Raw genomic sequence first — 16993 nt, 5'->3', positions numbered from 1 at the left:
GGACGTAGTATCCGTGACGTCACCCATCTGTTCTTGAGCGCTGTTTTGAAGCCAATTGACGGCGGTCATATTGGAAATGGGTAACTCAACCAGGCAGAGTGTGACGTAAAGAGGCAGAATTTGAGCCTTCTAGCCAACAGCTATGTGTTCCCGTCCGGGAGTCAAGTCAGTCATGTCCTTATTTGGGCAAAAACTCGTAATCTTAATATCTTATAAACCGTCGTGTTAGAAAAAAATTCACCCCCTGTACAGTGTGTGCCGATAGAGAAATTAGCTACGTCGACCCAAGCCGATTTTTGAACCAGGCTGTAAACATGTTTATTAATGCTGCAAAGATCGTCTTTTTTGAATTGGTGTCTATGTGGTTTCCGGTGTCTGCAGCCAGCCTCAAGCTGAGGCTCGATGAACTGCAGTTTATAACACTTCCGCATGGGCTTCATATTTTGCTGCTTGGTAAATCCACAATAATGGAGCTCTACTAATAATAATAATTTTATTTGTAGAGCACTTTTCAAAAAACAGGTTACAAAGTGCTTTACATGGGCAGCAAAATAAAACAGGCAGATAAAAAAAAACACACAAGTCAAGATAAAGAAATAAAACATATTTTAAAAGACATAAAATTCCCCTAAAATAACTCTGAAGGAATACAATTATTAAAAAATATATATATTTCTTAAGATGGTTAAAATAAAATAAAGCCAAATAAAATTCAGATAAAATCCGGGAAGGCTCTGCGATAAAAGTATGTTTTAAGAAGGGATTTAGAAGAGCTCACTGACTCAGCAGACCTGATCTCCTCTTAAGTTGTGTTGAGGAGTCTTCTTATTGCTTTTTTAAAAATATTTTATTTTGCTTTTCAGATTTAAACACATAAACAGAAAATAGACATATATAAAGTACAAAAAAGAAGGAAACCTACTGTATGAAAGAAGTTAGTATTACAGAATAAATACAGACAGTAGGTAGTTCCAAAATAATGAAAATGTAAAATAGAAAAACAAGAAAAAGTTACAAAAATTGACGAAAGACAAAAATGACTCTTTACCTCAAAGGTGATATAGTCAAGACATTCTCAATACAGTTTTGTTATACAATGGCACAGTCCATCATGTGAGATGGTGAGATGGCAGGTTTTCCATGTAGTCCAGATAGGGTTACCACATCTTATGAAATGTTTTACTCCTATTTCTCAGGCTGTAAGTTATTTTCTCTAGCTGAACACATTTATTAATTTCAGAGAGCCGGAGTCCAATAGGAATGTCAACATTTCATGTCCATTTTAAAGCGTTACATTATTTGACAATGATCAGCAAGATTTCTATAAGCTTGATAGCATAGTTATCTTTGAAATTAAAAATGAGCAAAGTTTCCCAGTTAACAAATCTCTGGATCCATTGGAAGAATTTCATCATGAATGCTAGAAATAGTACCACATACTCGCTTCCAGAACCGCTGAAGTTTAGAGCACTGCCAGTTAGAGTGCAGGAATGTCCCTTTACTCTGAGCCACATTTAAAACAATGGGACAATATGTTGGGGTTGTATTTGTGTAGTTTCCATGGGGTTTCTGTAGAGCTGATGAAGAAAATGAAAGTGTCTCAATCTATATCTAGACTTGATCATACATTTTACACTATCTCTACAAAGGCTGCCCCACAGATCTCGATCCAGATTAATCCCCAAGTTTTTTTTCCCCATCTCAGTCTAGATTTGTCCCAGTCAGATATAGTTAGATGTGACATGAGAGCTTCATAAACCCTAGAAATGCTTTTAAAGATGGTCTGTGTGTGTGATATAGCTGCTCTACAGGTGTCATAATAGGTAGGATCCACCTGCCCTTGTGGTTTACCATGATAAAGTCACGTAGCTGAAGATAGCAGAAGAAATGTTTGTTTGTCAAACTGTCTTCTTGTATCTTGATGAGAATGTGTCTGCCCTGGTCTGAATTAGAAATGAAGGTAGATGAACCATTCAGGGGGGAAAAAAAACAGGTCACAGACAAGATGTGCAGCTATGTAATGCAAGATTCATCAAATATGCAAGACCTACTCAAGATCATGTTGACAAAACTCGTCTGCATACTAAAGTAGCAGTGAGTGATGTGTGTTCTATGTATTTATAAAGCTTAGAAGCATTATGAAATAAATTGTTCACGTGTTTTAGCTGTTACATAATGATATCGCTGACTGTCAGCAGTGATGGATAGATGTAGGGCACTTTTGAGCAGTTATGAAAAATAACGCTTATAAACACTTTTTCAACAGTAATACAATTATATATTGTACACTTTATTAGCAGTTTGTCAAGGGAACTACACTTTTTAGCCATTATTACAAGATATTGTATCACTTTAAGCGGTTCTAAAGGATAATGCATATTCATATTTGAAGTTAAGACAAGATATTGTAAGAAATGTTTTGCAGGTACTGTACACTTAGCAATTCCAGAGAGATATTGTCAACTTTATTAGGCCGTTGTACAAGTATGTTGTACACATTTTTGAAGTTTGAAGCATAATGTAATTTATTTGCAGGTGTACAAAGACACTGTACTTTTTTTTTCTAGCATTAGTACAGGAATATTATACTTTTATAGAGCGCCGGTTGGCCTAAAGGGTTTAGGTGTGTGACCCATAGGCAGAGGCTGTGGCCATTTTTGTGGTGGTCACTGGTTTGGCTTCACACCAGGACCCTTTGCTGCATGTCTTCTCCCACTCTCTACTCGCTGTCCAAAAATATAACTTTACCAAAAAAAAGAACATTTTATGTCACACGAAGTATATTAAAAACACTTCTGTCAGTGAATAAATTCAAATTTACACTTTTCAAAGCAGTTCACTTCATGAAGTGTTTATCACTCATTGGTTAGTGATGGTCTCGATAGCTCAGCACAGCAGGAGATTTTAAGCCCAGCGTGGTTTTGGAGTCAATCTCAGATGGATCTCAACTGAACAAACCATGTGTTGATAAGCCCCCCTGCTTAAAATAGAGCAGAGGAGACGGTGCTTTGTATCTGAACAGACCTACAGACTATGCAGCAGTCACATGTTCCACATACAGTACAAACAGTTGTGGTCAAATTGAGCTAGTGCGGTTGTTTTCCTTCATGTATTGTTGTTTTTTATTCTCATTTATTATTTATACTTCTTGATGTCTTATCTGTTTGAATGATTAAGATGACATACCAAACCTGCAACCACAGAACCTAATAGTCCTTTGATGGAAGCTTCTGTGATCAGAGCTTATTGGTCTGCAAAATGTAAGACTCTGTCGTTCATTATGTATGCTTGCCCTTTCTGTGATGTTCTTCTTATTACTCTGCACCTGTGTGGTGCACGAAGAATAACCTCCTTAAAAAAAATGCAGCTACAGATGTTCTGTATGTCTCACGTAGAAGTATTTCTGCCTTCGGTTATGATTAAGCTGCACCTCATGATCAGAGCTGAGTTTGCTGATCCACTAGACACACTGACACACAGACCAGCTGAGACACACTGCTAGTCTGCCTTGCCCAATTAGACTGAATATCATTTGGATTCTGCCCAGCTCTTGTCCCTGGTCAGGTATTGGTTTCCAGGATTCAGAGAGAAATATCACGGTATAATAATTCATACCTTAGAACCATATAGACGAGGAAGCATTTTCCTCTCACCCTCTGACTATAATGGATCCAGACAGACACAACATTTTATCTTTACAATTCAGTGTGTTTTTAAGACTTCGATCCTCTGAACAGATTTTTTGTCTGAATATTGTTCTGATCTAAAATACACAGACTTTTTAAACAGCGTCTAGTCATATCTCTTTCCCTCTTTTCCAAACAAGTCACCCTTAAATGACGTTATGACTATGACCTTGTTACTGAATCCCTGCCATACATTCTCAGAGATGGCAATAGAAATACAGAGATTTATAAAAATGTATGTTAGTTAAGGGCATGCCATCACATTTTCTTGATTCAGTATATGTTGTATGTATTTTAAAACCTAACAGTGTAACATTTAAAGCAAGATACTGTCATTGTTAATGAGATATTGAACTGCTTTTAGAGTTTTTTAAAGCTCTGGCTGCGGATTTAGCCTAGTGGTTTAGTCGCGTGCCATGTTGCGTGCAGCTCAGGTCTGATTTCAGTCTGCACATGTCATTCCTTCACTCCCTCCCTGGTTTCCTGCTCAATCCAGTGTCCTACCCTTTCAAAATAAAGGTGTAAAAGCCCCAAATAAATAAAAAGTTAAAGCTCCTGTGAGGAACTATTAGTTAGAGTTGATTTTGGAGAACTGTGTGGCCAAACTATACCTCTCATATCTTAGCTTATTATTTCCTGTTCATTTGTAAGTATCAGTCAATCAATCTTTATTTGTATAGCGCCAAATCATAACAAATGTTATCTCAAGACGCTTTTACAAAGAAATCCATTTTATTTTTTCCATTCCCGTTAAATTTTTTACAAATTCCGTTTTTTGCCATTTTAATTTTTTAGAATTCTGTTTTTTACCCTTTACACTTATTTTACCACCATATAGTGTGCACCTTTTGTGTCAGTGAATGTCCATCAATGAAATGCAAAAAGTAAGTGTAGGTTGGCCTGGCTAGCATTAGGAGAACGGTGTTTTTCTCTGTTTTTCACATGGCTTTTGGACGACAAGTGGTCATCACACGTATTTTTACATTTCCAGTCAACAGTGTGTTGGCAGAATTTGCAAAAAAGCATTTCACCTGACACATATAAGTCATTTGGTAACTGTTCAGCTCTGTATTTCGAGTAAGAGATGAGTTTCGTAGGTTTTCTTTTTGCAGAGTTAGCCGGTGTTTCTGGTGGCCGCTTCGACATGTTGTTTATTTCGGGAGGGGGCGGATGAGTGTTTGTGGGGTGATGCACGGGTGGTGCCACGAATGAGTGCTCCCCGGAAAAATTTCCCCAGACAAGTGTTGCTTCTCCTCATGATGACAGCATTTCAGTGGCATTATGTTAATTTCTGCTATATTCCGTTTTTATTGGCCAAATCCACGATTCCGTCCGCGATTCCGTGAATCATAGGGCCCTACAAGTCCCATCTTACAGACAGGACTCAGTCTTATCTCATATTAATCCACCATGAGCCTTGCACCTCGCAGTATTTAGCTAGTTACAGTGGCAAGGAAAAACTTCCTTTTAACAGGTAGAAACCTCGAGCAGAACCAGGCTCATGTTAGACAGACAATTGGGGTTGGAAAGAGAGATAAAGGAGATCGAGAGAGAGAGAGAGAGAGAGAGAGAGAGATGATAAGGAGAGATGATAGGGAGAGATGATAGGGAGAGACGGATAGTAGTACTAGTAGTAGTAGTAGTAGTAGTAGTAGTAGCTGTTGCTGCTGGAGTCCGGCATGTCCGTAGCAGCTGGAGTTTGGAATGTCCACAGCAGCAGGACAAAAAATCTAAAGTCATGCTTTATTAAATCAGTCAAAAGTTTCACCCATTGAGAATCTTTGCTGTGAAAAATGTAAAGAAAGAGAAACTAAACTTGTACTAATGTATTCATACTCTTAAAGATATTTTTTTGTTCATATTAAATATTTTTGTTTTCATTTATTGTTTTGATAGCAACGAAATTGCCGTTTATCATGCAGCCCAACTTTTGATTAGTGTTGAAGTTAGTGTTGAAATATGTGTCTGCAGGTCCATGATGACGGACTTGTACTACCTCAGCCAAGCAGACGGAGTGGGCGAGTGGAGAGTGAAGGAGGCTAAAGACCTGTCGGATCTGGTCCAGAACAGAATCACCTACCTACAGGTATCTACAGACGCACCTGCTGCTACGCCAACTGGCTCTGTACTCTCTCTGTCTCCCTCACTCACTCATGTACACACATATAGAGTCATATACACCCCCCTTGAATGTTTCCCTCACACATAAGAGCTCGCATATGCGTTCTCCGGGACATCTTTCACACTTGCTTGTCTCATTTGCACCATCCATAACTGTCAACATCAGCTCCCCAAAGGAGCAGGTGAGCTGTGTGATAGCAGACCGTCCTAGCAGTAGGATCTGACAAGCAGGATTCTTGTTGCTTGTCAGCGGTTTAGTGACACACACAAACACGCACGCACGCATGCGCCACAGTACAGACACACAGTCTGACATGCAAAATGACAGATCGGCAGACAGATATGCAGACATGCAAAAATGTCTACGTGGTACAAAGACAGCCACAGGCTCAGATTGATGCACATATGCTTACAGCTCCATATAAACAACCTGAGACCCGTGACACATCCACTCACCCCCTGCCGCCCTGCTCCCCTTCCCCAGATCTGGTGCTGCTCGGGTGGGGCGGTGCTGCGCGGCACCGGGCCCTGCAGCATTAATGAGCCGGTGTGTTTGATGAAGAGGACCCAGTCAGTCTGGCTGGGTGGAGACAGCACCACTAACAGCTGCTGTCACCACCGCTGAGGGATCACACCGCTCCACCAGCTGCCATCACTAATTCATCACACACACCCGCACACACACACACACACACACACACACACACACACACACACACACACACACACACACACACAAAGTCGTGCGCAGATGGATTCACCCACACCTAAGCAAGAAATTGGCACACACATATACCCTTTGCCTCAAGATTGATGCACATACTCATACGCAAAGAGATGCACTGTGCGTGTGTGTGTCTCTCGCCATATCTAACTCACACACTCGCACTTCTATATCTACACACACAGACATGCTCCTCCCTCCTCTCCTGCTGTCTCCGCCACCCACACCAGCCTCTCCCTTCATTCCTGGTTTAACTAACTCCATCTCTGCGTCTGCTCCATCTGTCCACTCACAACATTCACTGAGCATGGCTGGCTTTATCAGATGGACTTCTGTCAGACACGCTTTTCATCTATTTTTGCGTAATGAGTCTTTATGTAGAGGGATTGATTGATAACGGGAAAGTTCTTTCATTTTTGTCACCTTTGCACTGCATTTCTCCATAAATCACTGGTCCTTGAATGGGTTAGTCCTGTAGCTGCTATGATGAATAATTTTATGTCATCAGTTGACCACATGAGGAAATGTAAAACAAAATATTTTTCTCATAGTAAGAAACATACAAATAATTCTAACATGACTCAGCAGTTCTCCCCAGCACTTAGGGGCTTCTTAGCTTCTTTCGGCCACACATTCACGGTTGTGATTTAAAACACTTTTATCAGCATCATTTGGAGTTGCAGTGGTTAGTGGTTTAAAATTGGAAGCAAAAAGGCCATCAGCACACAGCAGAAGGACTAAAGGCTGATTTATACTTCTGCGTCTCCCCTACGCAGCAGGGGCTGACGCGGACATCAGCACCACATACTTGTGCGTCGGTGTGTCCGTGTCGCGCAGCAATTCTCCGCCGAAACGCCTGAGGGCAGTGCGGTCTCTCTAATAGCCGGCCGCCTGCTTCCGGTCCCGCTACGATCTCTGTTTACTTTTCCACAGAGTTTCAGAGCGTGTTATGTTAATCTACAGCTGATGCATGTTGCTGTTTATCATACAGACATGATTACATGAAGAATAGAGAGGAGGAGATGAAATACACGGCCGATGTGCGGCCGATGTCCAGGATCCCGGAAGTGTTGTAAATGCGGGAAAGACAAAGCCGCCGAGCGGACCAATCACAGAGCTTGCGGAGTTACATTTTGGAGGAGGTGCATGTCAGCTATGTGCGTAGGCCTCGGCATAGGTACGGGAGCTACACGGACCCCCGGCGTAGGGTACGCCGTTGATTCAATGCAGAAGTATAAATCAGCCTTTAGATGGAAACATACTGTGACATCACCCATTTGTTTCTAAAGCCTATCGTCTGCGGTTGCCATATTAGAAACGCTGAATCAACTAAACTTCTGTTGACCTAGCAAGACCCAAAGAGGCAGAGTTGAGGTGGGCCTTTAGCTTCCTCACTAACAGCTACAGATTGACAAATATGAGTCCAATGCGGAAGTTCTAAAAACTGCAGTTCATCGAGGATCTGCTTGAGGTTGGCTCCGGAAGTACTGGAAGTCACATACACATCAATGGTAAAAAGCCGATCTTTACAGCAGAAATAAACATGTTTACAGCCTGGTACAAAAGATGAGTGTAGTTTAGCTAGCTCATTTCTCCATTGGCACACACTGTACGGGGGGGGGAATTTTTTTCTAACCCAGCAATTTCGAAGATATTGAGATTACGAGTCTTCCAATGAAATGCATAGCTGACTGCGGGAACACTGTTGCTGTTGGCTAGGAGGCTCAAACTCCACCTCTTTACGTCATACTGGGTCAACAGAAACAAAATGGCTCCCGCCGCCTCAAAACAGCTCTTCAGAAACAGCTGGGTGATGTCACGGATACTACGTACATATTTTATACAGTCTATGATTGACACAAACCCCGCCTATATAGTGTGTGCCAATAGAGAAATGAGCTAATCAGACCAAAACAAAATAATTTCTACCAGGCTGTAAAAATGTTGTTGTTTTTTTTTGAATGGGTATCTATGTGGTTCCCGATACCTCCGGAGCCGACCTCAACCAGACCCTCTAGGAACTGCTGTTTTTAGCACTTCTGCACTGGCAAATACAAAGCACAGGGTATATCAGTCCATGACAGAGCCAAAGATTGAAAGCATTCATCACATTGCTTTATTTTGAAGTCTTCAGAACATTACGTTCTGACACAGATTTATTTATTTATTTATTTAATAGGATCCCCATTAGCTTCCATATTGTGGTTGCTAGTCTTCCTTGGGTCCACACAACAAAATACAAACAAGAAAAACAGTTATTTAAAATCACACAATATCCATAAAACAAAGATGCAATAGCAGCCAATTATAAAAATCAAGAATGAAAATGAAAAATAAACTAAGTATCTGAGCAAACAAACAATGAGTAACATTAAACTACAAAATAATGGAAAGAAAAACAAAATTGTCACAAACACATGGCGCCAAAAATTAATAAAACAAAGACTTTGAAAGGTGTGATCATATATCTTCAAGATCTGTCTTTTGTTTTTACATATCTATTCCAGTGCAAACATGCATACTTTTCTATGAATAAAAAGGATGTGTGGGTGCGTGGTCAGAAACCAGTTGCAGAAAAGGAACAATTAAAGATACGAGCAAGAAACAGTGAAAAAGAGCTCCATGTAGAAAAGAGACATCTGCAGAGTGCAAAACATCAAATAAATCGTAAAAGAATGTTGTTGTTGTTAAAAGCTCAAAAATGGAGTTTGATAAACTTGAAAAATCTGTTGCAATATTCCTGCAATAATGTCCTCTTTTAATGCTTTTATATCGCTCCTTTAAAGATCAGTAATGTATAAGCTAGTGCTCACTGTGACAATACAATTCCTCTAAAGGGCACTTTATTTCTTGTTTAAGAGTAAAAGTGTCAAAACCCAGTTGAATAACAGGTGTTTTTCCTCCAAAGGCATCCATGAGGCATATCATAAACTTCTTTAAGCTGGATATATTGTAAGACTCCCGGGAAAACATCCCTATACAAATTGAATTGGAGCCATAACGCCACACTTCTTCAAATGTGAGCAGCTTCCTTTCATCTTCCACCACTGTTCCCAACGTGGGCACCTCAGTGGATAATTACCTGAGCTTGACATCCTATTTCCTATATCCAGTTGTTCTCAGACATCTTTTCCCCCACACATAAACAATACCACTTCAGTCTCACTGACTGCATCACTCTACAACTGCCTCTTTGTTTCACACTTATAAAAAGCACGTAATTTAAAAGGGCACTTAACCTGCGGTACAGAGCGGTACTCATACGCTGCCTTTTGTGCACACACCTGCCATCGTTAGCCTCAAACTGAGCCCCTCAGCGTTTCAGAGGCATTCTGGCCCTCGTCGTTATCGACCCCAGGATCCAACAGTGGCCTCCACGCCGCATGGCTCATGCCACGCATTGATCTCGTGCAGAGGTTGCGGCTCAAATGTCGAGCTCTGTTGAAAGAAAAGCTTTACTAGAGTTATTTTTTGTCAGGGTGCCGGTTTAGATTATTGGTACAGTAAGTCAGCTTACACCTATGGGGGTAGTAGTGAAGCTGTAGCCTGTAACTCAAAGGAAAGACCGGTGAGTTCTGTCAGCTGTGTGCTACTGTGTATACTCTGCTCATATTATCCAAGAAGCAACGGTGGCACAAGATACAAAAAAAACCCTCCTTTTCTTTCTTCTTACTTCTTCTCCATGCCCCTCTTTTCCTTTCCTCATTTCATCTGTTTCCCCACACTGCTTTTCTTCCTCTCTGTATCTCTCTTCCTCTGCCCTCATCTTCCCTCTCTTCCTCTTCCTCTTCCTCTCCTGCTAGTGTGTGATAGGCAGCGTTAGCCGGTGGGTGCCGTGCGCCCTGATTACTGTGAACCATCCACAGCTGCAGCAGCCTAATGAGGAAAACACTCCCATCAGCCAGTAATTGCTGTTTAGGAAGCCGGTTGGCACGAGCAGTTGCGGAGTCGCTCACACCGGCTGCCGAGCGAAACACAATCCGCCCGGCGACTCATCGACAACACAGCGTGTGTCGCTCAGTTGTTTTTCCCGTTCCCCCCCTCTCTCTCACTTTTTTATGCAGAAAAGAGAAGCCTTGTTTCTTCCTCCAGTGCTTCTCATTTGGTATTCTTCCCCTCAGACTTTGTATGATAGTGGAGCTAATTTATTGGGGATGAGAATGAGGAGGGGGCAGGAATAGGAGAGGGAGGAAGATGATCTGAGAAGAAGAAAATAGGCATGGAAAAAAAAGAAGTGGAGGCAGAAAGGTGAATGCAAAAAAGCAAGAGAAATTAAAAGGGAATAAATATTAAATGAGGAAGCTGGTTATATTTATGTTTTCCATAAAAGCAACAACAATTGATCCATTCTGAGCACTTCTGTCTCTCACACTCAACCCAAAGCCTGCTGATCCTGATGAAGACTTTAAAGCTGACATATTATGCTCTTTTTCATCAAAATATATTGGTCTAAGAGGTCCCCAAAACATGTCTTTAACGTTTATTGCTCAAAAAAACACTTGAAATCAGATTCTGGTATGCCTGTAAACCCCTCTTTTTCAGCCCTGCTCAGAACAGGCTGTTTTCCTTGTCTATGCCTTTAAATGAAAATGAGCTCTCTGACCACGCCCCCTCAGGAAGTGGATGTGGCATCGGCTGTCCAGCACGTTGATCTAATGTTTACATGTTGCATGCATAGACATGGCTGCTCACAGACCCGTGTTACTTCAACCCTCTGAATTTGATCCAGAATCTGATCCTGACGGAGAGGCGCCTGCAGCAGGACCTTTCTGAACGATTGGTCACAGATTTTCTGTTTCTTGTTGTTTTATTTGTCAGTATGTCGACATGTGTCTTGGTACACAGCTACGTGGCTATGCTAACTAGCGCTAGCACTTTTCCATGAAAAATAAAAATCATCCACTAGATCTTAAAATCTGCAGACGTGGGGAGTAAAACCAACCTTTGTGTTTATTAAGACAGCCTACAACTAGCATGACTCCCTCCTAAGCTCCTTGTTAGCACACATGTGCAGGTAAGGAAGAACGGAGGAGGAGTTGAGTTGTATTTTATACAGTCTATGGGCTGAACAAGCTACTGAAAACTGAAACGGCTGGTTTCAGCACACATTTACAGAAAGGTGGAGAAATCAGAACAGGGGCAGAATGGATTTTTTTTCATTTGGAGACATGCCAGGGACACATATTTCTGGTAGAGAACCATTAAAAAGTCGATTTTGAATGATATGTCACCTTTAATCTTTAAATAGCGGGTCACACGTAAACATTTTATATTTCAAGAAACCGCAGAGAAATTCCATAACACAGCTTGCCTCTGTCATTTTTAGCCAAGATTATTCAGCTGGAATTAATTGTCCATTTGCCGAGTACTATTTTTAGTCACATATTAAAGTGCAGTGGTGAATATTTACAGCACCAGTGAGGTGTGTGTGAGATGCCATAAAAATGATTTACAGTGCCTGTGTTCATTGTGTTGAAATAACATGTTCACCCTGTGCAGGGATACAGCTCATTTATGGGTTTTCAATAGTGTGTTGACAATAATGAAAAAGCTGTGTCTGGATTTGACAACAAGGATGATACTTGGTGCCATGAAATAAGAAAATAAAGGGCATCACAGTTTTTATCCTTTAACAATAAGAAGGTAAGCGGAATAAAAAAGCAAAGGGAAATAGGTAGCGACAAAGGGACTTCAAGGTTATCAGGGGAGAAAAGAAGAGAGAAAAAAAAAGCTGGCAGGTAAATGGAGAATGGAGATGTAGAAATTGAGTGAATAGGTGTAAAATTAGAGAGAAGTGGAGTATGAGACAGACAGGTACAGGGAACAAAGGACACAATATCAGCCATGTTTTATTACCAGTCAGAGAGCAGGGCTTTGTGAGATACAAGGCCGAGGTCAAGCAATAAAAAAATTGTTGAAACATTCCTTCCTGTCTTCCTCCTAGAACCCCCCAGACTGCAGTAAGGCGAGGAAGCTGGTGTGTAACATCAATAAGGGCTGTGGTTATGGCTGCCAGCTCCACCATGTCGTCTACTGCTTCATGATCGCTTACGGCACCCAGCGCACCCTCATCCTCGAGTCTCACAACTGGCGCTACGCCCCCGGCGGATGGGAGACCGTTTTCCTGCCCGTCAGTAACACCTGTACCGACCGCTCTGGGGCCACCACAGGACACTGGTCAGGTAGGTTCTCACACAACCCCCCCAACACACTCACACACATACATATTAAAAGTGCTCAGTGCTGCCTTTAATAATGTGATTGGTTGCTTAACAATCAACAAAACCCTCGCTTCTTATTTTGACTGTCGCAGCTAAAAAGATCCAGTCTGCCAGAGCCCTCGTTTGTGCTGCTACAGCGAAAACAAAGTGTGAATTCACTGGCTAAGCAGGACTATGCAATTCCAGTTAAAGCTCTTTGGCAGCCGACATAGCAGCAGCAGGTTATTGTTCAAAGGTTTCATTGCCAAGAAATCACATGACTCGATCTCAGTAAACAACCCACTCCTCTGATTTACAGTAATCCTCTACTCACAGTGAGAGCGAGCAAGATGAGAATCATCCTTTCTGAACTGCTGTCCATTATTTATTAACTCAGACTCCTTGTACAACACTTATCACTGACTCTCCGGAACAGCGGATGTGAATTTGTAGTCTTGACAGAGGAGACCTGCACGTGTTTCTGTGTTACAGCCTCTGGTTGTTGCATAATCTGACTAAAGGTCTGATATTTTTACACTGAACGCTTGTCTCATGCAACGTAAACATTTCCCTGACAAAAATCCACTCTGACATCAATATTTAATGTGGTGTTCAGGGTGAATATTTTGCACTTCTTAACACATGCAATTGAAAATCTACTTGAACTGGCAGGCCTTTGAGCAAAGGTCCTGTGCTCTTTCAGCAAGTATGTACAGGGATCAATCAAATGCATGAATGTACCACTTAAAGCCTGGAAGGATTTTAAACATCTAGGCAGCAAATAGGTCTGCAGAGTCTTAGCATGCAATAAGCGTTCAATGTGAACTTTATGGTTCATGTTTCATTTTCTCACTGGTAACTGTGGCAACACAATTACAACAACACAACCTTGTTATGTTTGGCTGGAGGGCTATTTTGCACAAAAGCACAGCCGTAATGATTTGTTAAGATGAAGCTTGATACAGGGAACCTTTCATTAAGCAAGGCTTGGAGACATTTTGCAGGTGAGCGTGCACACAGGGGGCCAGATATGAAGAATTGACTGAGTTGTTGCTACGTTTGCCCGCCGTTATGAAGGTTAGATGGTGCACTGACCAGAGGGAATACAGATATGGATTTTGTGTGTCATCAACAGTGGTAAGAAAGTCATAGATATAGGAGGGTAAAGCCTGGCTCACTTCTACTTCTTTGCATGTGTTTAGGTTGACTGAATGTTAGCTTCAGTAAGCATTTCCAATATGGCAACCACCAAAGTTAGGCTTGAAAATGTCTCATTAGAAACCAATACAACTGAGTATACATCCCTGTTTTTTATAGACTATGGCTCAGCCTCAAAGAGCCACTACCATAGCTTGTAATTGACGTATATTAGAATTCCACACCAGCCATGCCTGCCCATAAGGAACATAATGTTCCAGCACAAGGTAGTTCACATGTAAACCTGGTTTCAGAATATCTTGGCCCAAAGATCAGTGTACTTGTTGGAGGGAAACAGATCACTCGACTAATGCAGGAGTCAGATTTACTTCTGAAATTGTGATTTTTGTTGAGATAAATAGATAGTCTGGTGCTGTAAGTATATTGCCTCTGCTCAGCCGACAAAAATAAAGTATTTTTATACGAAGATCAGTGATAAATTGGAGGTTTCACTTTGATGCTGTGTCTGCCTCTCCATCATTTCCTTTTTGTGTCATTGCTTTCTTGTTCTCATCTCTGCAACCTTTCAGCTCCTTATTTTTCTCCAATCGCTCCATTTGACTTGTGCTCTCCTGGGCTCTCCCTTCTTATCTCCTGCTCTCCCATAGCACCTTCCTTTTTCCTATTCTCCTGCCTTTCATGTGTCCTTTCCCACTATCTATCTCTGTCTCTGGTGTCTAGTCGCACAACCAGCCTCCTATAGATCAGATCCGTATATAGCCATCACGCTGCCAACACCAACCCCTCCCTGTGCCTTTTAGCATTTAGAATTCTTGGCCTTAAAGTTTAGCATTTTGCAGAGCCAGGATTTCTGTTGACCAAGCCCTCTAACCAGCTATGCATAGCTAATGTAAGCCTGTTGGGTACTTGGCTTTGCCTGTGGTCATGCCTGTTTTGTTAACAGCGCAGGCAGAACAGTCCTTGGGGCACTGGACCTCAGAGGGATGCTAAAGCCTTGGATTAATGAGTAGATATACATTGAGTATCTTACTAATTAAAGGGAGAGTTTGGCCATGCCAGTGCTTTTACAGCATTTGGATATCGTGAATACTGATCTTTTTAAACCTTGTAATGGTGCCAGTGCAAGCCACTTGGTTTATTGGTTGGTACCTTCAATGAATATAACTTGAGCTGATAAAGGGATTTGTTGGAGTTTGAGCGGCAGAGAAATTTGCACCTCAAGGACACAAATTTCGTTACTCCTGAACCCTTATCATCCTGCGTCTGCTGTATCATTTTGTGGTAAATACCACCAATCCTTTGTGGTCACCTTCACATTAAAATGGCTGCTTTAGGTGTTCTGTACACTGAGCAGGCCTTCCTATTGTTTACTTACCCTTCTCTTTTCCGGAAATTGACTTTGCTAGTGTTTTATGTAGCAGCCCTACCAGATTCCACCTTTCCTCATTTATCTTCAGATGGTTAGCCCACTTTCTGTTAAGTGTTTCCCCCAGGATCTGAGACATTTAAAGACAGAGAGAGAGGATGCAGAGTGTATGCATCTGTGACAAGGTATTTCTGTCAGGTAAACATACAGCCTGGGGGAGGAAATCAAAGATAGTGATAAAGTCATTATGGGACCTGCTGATTCTCTCCCCCCTGCAAATGGGAAATGAGAAAAACAAGACATGAGGAGAAAATCCACATCCAAGTACTCGGCATATACAGGGTACTAACATCATGATTTGCTCTTTGTCAGAAAAATAGAACATTTGAGACAGGGAAAGTAGTTGTATGCTGATGTACAGGAAGGTAAAGCATCTAATCATCAGTGTAGAATGAGAGTACTGCCAGAGATTGGACTCACACAATGACCTGTCTTGAACCAAGTGCTGCAATGTGTTTGAGGGTTTTGATGCCAGTGCTGATACAACACCAAAGTTCTGGTTCTGACACGGACAGTACTTCTTTCAGATCTTATTTTAAGCATGTTAATATATTTTCCAGAACACTCTCATTTAAAAGAAAACTTCCATCTGTCAAAACATTAGCATTTTTCTATTAGCATTTTGAACAGGACATCACACATCCACTAAACACCCACCTCATCCCACTCCCCTCAGGACACAGATACAGAGCACTGAGGTGCAGAAGGGCTTGCCTTGGCAAGAGCCTGATCCCTGCTGTTATAGCGAGCCTGAACAAAAGGCCTCGCTGAATGATACAACTCTGTCTGAGTGTTGATGTATTTGTGGATACTTTGTTGAGCTTACAGTGTATGTTCTTGTGTTTGTCTATGTCTGTGGAAATGCAGAAAGGTGTTGTGGAAAAGAATTTCCCCAAGGGGACAATAAAGTCTAAAGTCTAAAGTCTAACTGATAAAATGGCCACAGCACCTGGTTAAGGTCCTCTGTCCCATAACTTTTTAAGTCTGTTGACATTTTCTTTTTTCTCAACCAGTCATTTAATATTGCCATAGCCCACTGTGTTCTCATTTGAGTTGGCTCCATGTGTCTTCTTCAATATGGTAGACGTCTCCTTCACTCAGCTCCTTGTGCCCTTGAACTCCCTTGCTGTTGTCTTCCTCTCTTATTCTTTTCTTTATCACTGATAATACATTAAAATAATACTGATAATACTAAATTGAAGGTTGACTCTTAATAGGGAACTTAAATATAGTTGGGGAAAATGTATTTTAGCATAATCCTGACTAATTAACCAGATTTCATGTAAGTACAGTTGAATATCTATGCTATTCCTCAATCACATGCATATAGCACACTGCTTACTGCAGGGCTATTGTGACCACGCCCCCTACATGCACTGTGCATTCCTCCATCACATTCACAGATGACTTCTAGAATACTGCAGTGGCTAGGCTTGAGAAGCTTGAGGGAAGATGCTTTTTTATTTGCATTTTGAATGGGACTTTGTTGGGATTGCAACCCTAATTAAAAGTAATATTGAAAGTATTCTCCATGTTTTGTACTGATAGAGAATGCTAACAGACACAAACATTTTTGCCACAGTGTCAACAGACAGAGAGGAAATATGCCAGAATCCCTTTCTGTGCATTGATTTGATCTGATGTGTGGGATCAGTTTGTCTCTGGCAACACTTTGTTG

At 41.4% G+C, this 16993-nt stretch overlaps 1 protein-coding gene across 3 annotated transcripts in view; it reads left to right on the top strand.

Moving 5' to 3' along the window:
• The window catches only part of fut8b (fucosyltransferase 8b (alpha (1,6) fucosyltransferase)), a 122208-nt gene that overhangs the window by 83546 nt on the left and 21669 nt on the right, over nucleotides 1–16993 (top strand). For all 3 annotated transcript variants that reach the window (XM_034700002.1, XM_034699999.1, XM_034700001.1), the window contains 2 exons: nucleotides 5658–5772; nucleotides 12476–12713. In XM_034700002.1, coding sequence (XP_034555893.1) covers nucleotides 5658–5772; nucleotides 12476–12713 — 353 coding nt within the window. The remainder of the gene's footprint in view (nucleotides 1–5657; nucleotides 5773–12475; nucleotides 12714–16993) is intronic.

This window comes from Notolabrus celidotus, chromosome 13 (genome assembly GCF_009762535.1).
Source record: "Notolabrus celidotus isolate fNotCel1 chromosome 13, fNotCel1.pri, whole genome shotgun sequence".
NCBI classification, from domain to species: Eukaryota; Metazoa; Chordata; class Actinopteri; order Labriformes; family Labridae; genus Notolabrus; species Notolabrus celidotus.
Note: the sequence above shows the minus strand (reverse complement) of the source record. Positions and strands in the feature narration are given on the sequence as shown.